General features: G+C 32.2%; 1 protein-coding gene across 3 annotated transcripts in view; it reads left to right on the top strand.

The window, feature by feature from the left end:
• Window positions 1–7525: 7525 nt before the first annotated feature.
• LOC123710503 overlaps window positions 7526–11024 on the top strand; it is a 61111-nt gene continuing 57612 nt past the window's right edge. For all 3 annotated transcript variants that reach the window (XM_045662498.1, XM_045662496.1, XM_045662497.1), the window contains exon 1: window positions 7526–7813. In XM_045662498.1, the coding sequence (XP_045518454.1) occupies window positions 7676–7813 (138 nt within the window). In that variant the 5' untranslated portion in view covers window positions 7526–7675. The remainder of the gene's footprint in view (window positions 7814–11024) is intronic.

Raw genomic sequence — 11024 nt, 5'->3', positions numbered from 1 at the left:
TTAAATTAATGTTTCAAAAAAGTAAAGTAACAATGCACTGTTGCTTTACAAAATGCTCAACGAATGCTAAATAATATTCTCAGTAAGATTACCGATATTATGCTCAAAATAAATAAGGTAATTCTCTATTCTAGTTTATTAAGATGACTCTATTTTTATTTCTATTAATACTATTATAGATATAATATAGGATTTATATTCAACATGAAATTAATCCGTTGGTGACACAATTCTGTCCCCTAACACGCAAGCGGGATCTTAGCCGGTATAATGTGTAGAAGATAACTTGCAATAGATGGACTCCCGACACGACGGATGAAAAAAATTAAAATCTGAAAGTTGGAAGGAACATGCAGAAAAATTTGATTACAATGAAGCAAAGTTTTAATATGATATGGATATGATAGTTTATAATAATAATAAAAGCCTTTTTTCGGATATCATCTCATTCATTCCTAGGTACCTGTGCCCTTTTTTGTCTCCTCAAAATCCCGTTATTTTTGTCTGTCTTGCTTAAACCTGTTTGCTTAATCTGGTCTATTTACCTTCTAAATTGACTTTCTCTCTTGCGTTTTTTGTAGTTTGGGACCAGTTGATACTTTCGTAACTCCACTATTGTCACTACTTTACTCTAAATTAATTTGATACAACAAGAGTTTTTTTAAAAGCTAACTGTTTATAAAGTCTAAAAAGAAATATAACAATCAATTACTAAAAAATATTAAGCTTAATACTTTACACCTTCGCCCAATTATATATACCTTATACAAAATAATAATTAATCCATAATAAACAAATACGAGTAGTACATTGAACACGTTGCGTCACATAACGTCAGGTGCCGCACCATACTCGGTTGTAGCGATTAATATCCGCGGGTTCCTCATATGCAGTCGTTGCACCTGTCGTCTGATTACTTACTGCCTCTAGCAGACGCTGTTTGACATCCCTTATTAAAACCTTAACGTAAGAATAATTATTATTACTATTGCTTCAAAGTAATGATATTTCATTTAGTGAATCTTTACTACGAGTAGAACATTAATTAAAATTGTATAAACCACAACTTTATCTATGAAAAGTTTATCTAAATTATGAATAACACAAAGTTTGAAAGTTGACGTTCACGCATCTATTAAATCTGCAGTCTTGTAGTTTGTAGGTCTAAGAATTCTACCTATCAAATTGCTAGATTTGTGAGCAGATGAGAGAAACGCAGAAGAGCTACACTTGTTATCTTGCGTACTCCTCTGCCGCCAAAGTAAATTACTCCCTGTGAAACCTGGTTCCATGTGAATGATATTGAAGAAGCTGTTTCAAAACGCAGGTTTAAAATAGATTTTCAAGAAGTTTTTATGCGAATCACGCAATAGAAGTGAATGATTTCACAGAGGGCAACAAGGAAGTACATATTGTTAACTTCTATTATTTATTTAATTAAATTCTGAACATTTTTATGAAACATATTCTTAAGAATCGAGACGAGAGACTCGACCATCTCCCCGAAGTGGGATGGATTGAGGGCTACCCTCCTATGCCATCCCTAACCTGCGGAGCCCCATGGTTATGGAGATATTCATGGTAAAAAATTTGAGGTTAGAATGGTAACGATTTAGAAACCGTGGCCCAAATTCGATGATACTAATTATGTAGGTACTCTGTACCTTGATTGGAACACCCCCAAGTGATTTTTGCTGCCAGAGTTGCATCTAAGTATTAAAAAAAATGATTTGAAATTTTGTGTAGTGTATTCAAATTAGTAAACAAACCGTACATCTTCTAATTTTTTATTGGTTATTAGAGATGTGACATTCTGTATAAAAATCGGTTTTTTATATTTACCGATTATTTCCTAATTATTGAACTTTAAAGTTTTAGAATAATAGCCCCCAACCACTTTCACGTGCCAGGTATTAAAAAATATTTTATACTATATAACCGAACAATAGATAATAATTGGTTTTTGGACTGCTCCGCGCTACGGGAAATGCAGCCCCTCCACCCTTGCGTACCAAAGCACAAGCATTTCTCTTCCTGCGCGCCTCCGAGCTTTTATCTACACTCTATGGGTAGGGCAGACAAGACCACGTGGATAGTGGGGTGCTCTGATTCGGTTTTGGGTACTTTTTGGATATTAAATAAGTAAGTAAACACTTAATTGTAGTAAGAATTAGATAATACAGAAAGTTACAAACAATGAAATGAATTTATTATATTTTATATACATATTTAATCGCAGTTAGTAGTTCTTCGCATGCAGCCAAATGATTTATCAAAATTCGTCAAAAAAACTATGAGCATTTAAATCGATGATCCATATTGGAAAGTTTAGCCCCTACCCGTATGTATAAAAAGTGAACAAAGGAATTAACTTTTTTTATTTATAGCAATATTATCTAAATTAATACATAAATCATTAAATTGTATGACTTCACTATTCCGTAAAATAGGTCAATGGAAGTTGTTCGAAATACATAATTTAAATTTAATAATTTTTGATGAAGTTGATCCCAAATATTTTTTCTCCGCCGACCGTCACATTTGTTTAGTTGAGTCATTGTTGAGTTTTACTCGGGCTACGTTAGATACATTTTTATTTGGATATATACTTTTTGTTAATTATAATTGATAATAGTTACGTCCACTTTTTAGAATTTCATAGTGAGTGTTTAGTGCGTTTTTGAGAACTATCGTGAGGCAAGGTATTAGCATCAGTCTAACCTCTCTTTGTTCCCAAACTAATATAATTTCTCCAAATACGGCTGATAATATTGTGTGCCTTTCTTCCTGGCAAGAAGATATTGTAACGAGGTATGTACTCAGGACTTATTATTCAAGTATAAGATTGTGTAGCGACGGCCACCGAACGGTTGGTGGTACAGAAGTATATTAAGCAATAAAAGGTCACTCAATTCATATAAAGCTAAATTATTTTACGAAGTAACGTTGGTTTCGTATTTTAGGTTTTCTCTCTACATTTGTTATGCTATCAATAGTAGCTTAAGAGTATCTCCTTCTCTATTCCTTTATTAACGGAAGACTGTGCTATTGCGTAGGAAGTGTGGAACTGTGCTATGTTTTAAGATTTCTAAAGTTTTTACCAATTATAATCTCTCGGCCCTGTCTTGTCGTATTAGTTATATCGATAAAAATCAAAGCTTTCCAACTGCAGGCATTGATACCTACCTAACATATATGAAAGAAAAGAAGTCTTATCTAATATAATTTCTTGTTTAATTGTAGTTATGATCTTGAAGTGTCTGATTTCCTTTTAACGCTCTAGAACGCAAAGAACATTTTACGTTATTTTTTTATTTTTAAGAGCTGTTACACTACTAGTACTATTTTTATAATACTTACCGTTTGTATGAAGTCGAAATAAATTTAATAAGTATATAGAAAAGTTTATAATCTTTATTTATAAGAGGTTATTAGGATAGTGAAGCGTTTATTTAGCTAGTTATAGACTCGTTATGTGAACTAATATATAGTATTTTTTACGCCTTGGGTGTGAACTGAATGCCATAGTAATTTGTAAAAATATTCTTTAGCCCTTGTTCATCCGAGATAACGTAGGGTTCTAATCGTAAAATAATTTGTATTATTGATCCTGTCAATCCATCCAGTTTCGGGGCCTATTCAAAGCAAACAATCAAATCTTGTCTTCTTATAGTATTCATATTTTTTTTATAATTTGCACAATTTTTAGAGATTGTTAGGTAAGTTGAATATTTTTTAAAGTTAATTTTTTTTCTTAAATAATTGATTTAAATTTTTCATGGTTTCATAATTTACGGTTCATGAAATATATTTTTTTAAACGTTTCATACAAATTGGTATGCATACAATTACAAAATATATTTGACAAATAATTGATGTCAAACGTCAATCGCTTGGTGTAGGGTTCCTAAAATTTTGAAAATATCGATACTACTCGGGTATCGACGATAAACTTTCCAACATGGTCCATCGATTTAAATGCCCATATTATTTTTTAGATACTACTAAAGTATTTAAAGGTATCGATACCTTTTGCGGATCACTAAATTTGTTTTTAGGCCATTCTTTTTGTTTATAGCGTCCAGTCATTGTTTGTCAAAAACCGAATCAGAGCACCCCACTATCCACGTGGTCTTGTCTGCCCTACCCCTAGAGTGTATATAATAGGATGGATATAATAGGTGTATATAATTCGGAGGCGCGGAATAAGAGTTTAACCGAGAAGGAATTTCCATAATTATAGAACTTTAATTTTTCCATTTTAAAATATTCACAGTGACTTTAATAAGGTATTTTAAAAAGTAAGTAGTTTTCACCATTTTTAGGATTTCAAGGTCAGATTAATATCAAAGTATGACTTATGACGTATACCATACGAAAATTACATTGAAACATAATACAGTATTGTTTCAAGTATATATATATATAAATATAAATTTTGATTTAAATAGAAAATATCTTTCGGCATGAATTTACTGCAATTTTCTAGGTAAATCTACAAAAGTTATGTCAACATGTTTCTCTCACATCATAATTTAGCACTTTCCTGTTATGAAGCTCACATTTTAACGAGACCACAGCTTTAAAAATACCACTTTTAATTACATTTTCATTCTTTTCAATGAATGAATTGCAAATTTTTTGCCCTCCATTGTTTTCCAGAATGGCAGGCGTCGCTATTATGTAAATAGTTCTGTAGTTTTTTTATAAGAATTATAATTAAATTAACTAAAGCAAAAGTATATTTTTTATTAACAATATAAATATTGTACATAAATTAAAAGGAGGATTCGCTTTCTTTCCAGGCAACCACTTTGAGTTTTTTTAAATTAAATCAGATAAGGTAGGCAAGAACTGCAAAAATACATATTAAATATACTTAATAAGACACAACTAAACAGGAACAAAAACAAAATAAACTAAAAAAAGGATACATGAAAAATAAATAGTGCATAAGCTATTGTTATAGGCTCCCAAAATTTTTTAATCATTTTTGAGATTCGATTTAGGGTTAGACAGGGTGGAATATAAGCGAGAACATGAGCACCACATCGCTGACAAATTGGTAACCAGCCTAGCCGCTTACGGAACGCAGAGATATGGTCGTACTTTCTTAAATAGGATACTGAAATTTTGGAGACTAGCCAGTTTATTTAGCAATTCCTCGTTTAGATCAGAAGAGCAAGAATCGGTGTGCTCCAGTAATGGCAGGAGGAGACATTGTGCCAGTGTGGTTTTAGGGTTAAAAGGAAGAAAATTCTATCAACTATCCTTGCCAGCATGTAGTCAGTAGATTGTTTGGCTTGCGGGAGATCATTGAGATTTGATTGAACGTAGATTTGAAGATGATCGGCGTACAAATGAAAATTAGTTGAAAAACGGAAAGTGTTACCTGTGCTTTGTTACAGCGGGTGAGGGCTGCTCTCCTCCGCGCCTACGGATTTAAAATAACAAACTAGGGGTAAAACAGACAAGTTTCACATCAGTTGATGTTGACTGAATCGATGTTGTCACAAATGCGGACCTAACTTAACAAATATCTAGTTCAAATGTAGATAAATAGTAATTAATAGTGTAAATATTAATTAAAACAATTACCTCGATTGTAAAATATAGCCAAGGTCCTATAAAATCCAAATAAAATAAACGCAGAAGCACATCCACGTAAACTTGAAAGTAACGGATTGAATTATTATAATAAATGAGAAAAAAGTATAAAATGTACGTTTCGTTTGACGAATTTCAATACAATACAATATTATAATCTAGGTTCTTCGAGATACCTATATAATCAGTATCATCAAATTAGGCGACGTATTTCTAAATCCAACCCATTAATACTTATTATAATGCTGATTTGTCGCATATTAAGTTCAATTACAGTTTCGTTTTCTTAGTTTTACTAAAATATTCACACAACACGTCCTCATGCATTAAATATTAAGTGAACACGGAATTCCGGTGGAACTTTTATCAGCCATTTAGTCAAATGAAATCCAAACTGAGGTGTGAAAGTTTTAACAGTTTTAGCAAAATGACGCGCAGGTTTCCCGAGTTTCTACAGTAAAATGTTTATTGTATACAGAAATTACTTTCTTAATAGAATTGTGATTAAAAGTTCGGCTTAACCCTAAAGGATTTGTTTGAGTTCTGCACCAATGCATTTTTGTTCCCGTTTTTGGATTTGTAAGACGGTACGTCACGTACGATGAGAATCGACGACGTGTCTGAGTCGAGCACAAAAGGCTTCCACCAACTTCTTGCCCATGTCATTTAACAAAGAAACAGATGTTATCTTAAGCCTAAAGGTTCTAGCGGCTTGATATTATTATTTTCTAGGTTGGAAATGGGAATTTTTAAATTCCGTATGAGTTATTAATTACGGTGTCTACATAATAAAGTAGACGTGAATCATATTCATGTTAATAGAAACTACTAGGAAAAGGACGTAACGAAAATAAAATAACTCCATCTTTATAGAAGATATAATCGATTAATATTAATACTTCATTATTCCCAGAGTCATATTAAAACGAGGCATCAAATGCGGCTAACAACGGCAGACGCCAATTATGGATGACTGTATTGTAGTAAAAGTGAGATTTTAATTTCCCCCGCTCTATTCGCGAGTTTCCTCCCTCGACACGATGGCGCCACTTTTTCGATAGGAATGCTCCTGTTTGTCGATGCTTTATATTTATATTTATAGTTTGTTTATTGAACAAAGCTGAGAGAATTATAATGAATATTCGTTAAACCTACATAAAATATTGACATTGTACACTCAATCTTTATTAATAATTTGTATCTAACACTTAATTTATACAAAAAAAAAACTTTCGTAAAAGTATCGCTAGTTCAGTTACACTATTTGATCCATACTTGTATTTTATAAAGAAGCAATAAAAGTATACTTAAAAGTTACTTTCATTCTCATTTTGCGTAAGAATTGTCAGCGCAAACAACAATAATGTGAAGAACGCCAAAAAATATCTAGAAAGTCTACAGAACAGTTAAATGTCCTTCAAATTAAGTCCATTAATACATAATTTAATTGATTTAAGGCCAACTCGATGTCGCTCGATGTTTGAAGCACGTCACTAAAACATGGTGTCTACGAAGAACTCACTTGACATCTTCGATTTTCGTTATTTGCTTTGAGAGTGAGATTAGAATGTTTTCTTTATATTTGTTTGAGTCTCTTGATTTGTAGCTAGTATAATATATACTTGAATATAATTGAATTGGGGTAGGATAATATAATTTAGGTAAATATATAGTACGCTAATTAAAATAAATAAAGGTACGTATAAAATATAAATATATGTATGTGTCGTGTTTCATTTAGGCTCAAAGCAACCAAGGTGAACAGAAGTCTTTTTTAAGGCTTTTTGTCAAAACACAAGTTAACATGGAAGTATAATTTTTAATATTTCATTCACTGAAATAATATTAATTTTCCTGTTTCAGGTGCGAGTGGGCTGAAAGAAGAAGGTTGTGAAAACATTATGTTAACAGAAAGAAATACAATATTGTTGCGTATTTTTCGTAAGAATTGTATTTGAACGAATTAAATTATAATTATTAGAATAATGTGATAATTAAGACGTAAAAAATCACCCAAAAACCAAAACTATTAAACTCAAATGCCATCAGCATCAATCAAGTGCGAAATATGAAGCTAAGTGTTAGTGCATACCGTGCGCATGCGTCTGCCCATAAGAAGATCCTGACGTCATCCTACCAGCAACACTATGGGAGCACCGCCGCGCCACCTGTGTGCAACCCTTTGCAGACACCTTTTACTCCGCAGGTAAATAGTAGCTACAATCTTGGCTCTTGGTTTTTGGTTATTATTTTTCCATACTAATTTTGCCTGGAAGAAATCGCTTATTGGGAATACGGCCTAATTTTTCAAAATGGTAATAGGAGGCTCATTCGATGCTAAATGATACTGTCCCTTGGACACTCACATTTCCAGAAGGAAGTGTGTTGCCGGCCTTTTAAGAATTACGGTACGCTCTTCTTGAAGAATCCTAAGCCGAATTGGTTCGAAAATACTTTAGTGGGCTGGTTCCACATAGTGCTGGTGCGCAAAAGGGCTTAAGTATTTCCTAATAACTTATTTACCCTTTTTTATGGTAACGAAGTAAACGAATTGTGTTTTTTTTTTAAAGCTGAGCCAGCCAATTGTTTCTTTTCATTATGTCGAAATGGAAAACTAATTGATTGGCTTTTGTGTCGATTTTCCTACAATATTATATTATTTATTTGTGTCTACAATTCATAATAATGATATACTAAATTCGTTTAAGAACAATAATCGTGTTTCCCATTACGAGTAAAACCACGAACTTCTCCTGGACCATTGTAGTTCACGCGAGTTTATATTCGAGACACGTAGAAATCAGAATTACTAACATTTGATTAAACCGCGCTGATTTAACAAATTATATTGTTAGCAAACATTTACTACGAGCATTGATACAATCAATAAGTTCAATAATATATTCTATTCTGTTATTATGACTTTGGTCGAGTACACTTCAATAATAAAATGTTCTATCTGGCAATTTTGGTAATCTATGAACGATAGCCTAATGCGCAAACTCTTTTTGTATACGACAGTAACTAAATTATTAGTTATTGACAGCTCAGCATTTTTCTTCTAATTGAATGATGGATGTTTATTTATTTATTCGTTTAGGAAACAAAACAGATACATCTCTTAAAGTATAAAACAAAAAAAAATAACATAAAATGAACACATTGGATATATCCACAAAAAGTTTCACTAATAAAAATTTGTCATTCCGTTTAGTTTTAAGTACGAACACGGAGCCTTTAATAAATTTTCTTGACATTAAAAATATATATAGCGACTTTATAACATCATACGAAAGAGGGAAGCTACAATGAACCTAACGAAGTGGCCATGAAATAAAACAGACCAATGTAATTACGTTCTAAGAATTTCCGCCAACTTTTGTTGCAACGCACTCGAAGAGAGTTATGAACTACGGAGGTCTGTTGTAAACAAAAATAAAACGTCTAGATATATGATTTCGTCGGGAGTGAGTAGCTTTATGAACGAATAAAGTGTTGATTTTAAAGTGTTAATATTAGTTTGTATTAACAATCTTGTATGTATTCCGGGCACCCAAGGGCGATCACCTCTAAGAACAATAATGGTCTATTTGCTCTTGATTTCTAAATAAATGCTTAAAAGTTTTCAAGATCAATTTATAAATCTGGAAAATATTTAAGAGGCATTCCGAACGTTCTCCAAACAGTGTTGCATAACCTCCACTCGCAAACTCACTTAGGCTCCCAGTACAAAGTATGAAAGTTTTATTGAATATCCAGGTCAACACGTACAGTTGGGTTGAGCAACTGGACAGTTCAAGATATCGTGTCTTCTTGATACTTCGATTCTTTGCGCTATTGAGGTTCCATACACTTTAACTATTTTTTGTAAATAAAAGAGTTTTAATAATAATAATATTTACAAGAATATGGTATAAAAATCTTATGGTGATTCAATCTAAAGTTCGTATATTCTGCCACACTTAATGGCGTGCAAATTTGTCTTAAAAGGTAGAATAGAAGTTACAATTACATTATGAGTCATAATGTTAAACTCTAATGTTGTTAAGATAGTTAGTAATAGTAAAAATACATATTTGAATATTAGGCGATCTCAATTTTTATAGCTGTAGCGAAAGTTGTTTCATGAATTTTAACTGTTTCCTTGCTGAATTAGGCGTAATTCAGTTCAATAAATTGAATAAGAACGAAAGGGTAGCAGATGCAGTCCGTACCGGTGAAGAGTCGAGTTACAGCAGAGTAAATGTGGTAGCGGTAAATTCAGGTGATGAGTTGTCCCGAATTGACGGTCATCTTCTCTTGAAAGTAACTCTTAATTACAATTTCTACCAACCTGCGCAAATCCGTGAACCATCGAATATTATTAGAATGACTGGAACATTATTAAAGGAAATTTTCTGTTGTTATTTTTTTATTCTAAAATATGTAGACTATAGATAATTTCTTGGTATTGATTATGTTTACAAAACGATGGAACATTTGATAGCATTCTATACAGCTCTTTTGATAAATGTTTTCTTAGAAACAATTTAAAGTTAACTAAACAAAGGGTAACTTGTATATTTTAGTAGTGAAATAATTTCCAAATTAATAACTAAATTGCAGTTTAAACGTTTCTTAATGATAATAATGTGTATTTAGAGTTCTTCTAGAACTCGCTATCTCGTAGAGAACTTCTTAGCGCAATCATTAATAACGACATTCGCAAAGCTAAAATTAACTATTTACATACCATCTCATTAAATTTAGTTAATAAACCTAAACAATTTTGGCAACATATTAATTCTCTTAGAAATCCAAAAGCCAAAGAGTATGCAATGTTTTATTACGATGGTATGGTATTTGGTGTGTTTAACTCTGTATTTCTGGCAGATCCCTGCAACTAAACTCAGCAACTGGCAGTCGTAACCCAAAAGCATAGTCTAATCATTTTGATATCAAAAGTTTCGAAATAGAAGGTATTGCACGAAGTGTAAATAAACTAAAATCTAAAACACCTCCTGGTAAAGATATAATTCCGGCTTATATAATTAAAGGACTGGCAGACTATTTAATATCCTATAAGCCTATATAGCATTTTTTCTATCCTTATTGTCGTTAATGTTGCCTAAATGCATTCCCCTCATCACTCCTTCCCAGTACGCCTTTTTCCCACATATATCAGTTAATACTAATCTATTGTCGTTGACAGACACGGTATCGAGATAAATTGTTAAGCGGTGTCAGGTAGATGTAGTATATTTGGATTTTCGCAAAGCGTTCGATCATAGATAATGACATTCTTATCCAATAGTTAGCCACAATTAAATATGGACAATATATCTAGCAGCCTTATCCAACAAGTTCGTTGCTATTTTTTATAAAAATAAACGGCCTTCCATATGTTATTAAATCTTCCAAAGGCCTATTATTTGCCG

This window comes from Pieris brassicae, chromosome 5 (assembly GCF_905147105.1).
Source record: "Pieris brassicae chromosome 5, ilPieBrab1.1, whole genome shotgun sequence".
Lineage (NCBI taxonomy): Eukaryota > Metazoa > Arthropoda > Insecta > Lepidoptera > Pieridae > Pieris > Pieris brassicae.
Note: the sequence above shows the minus strand (reverse complement) of the source record. Positions and strands in the feature narration are given on the sequence as shown.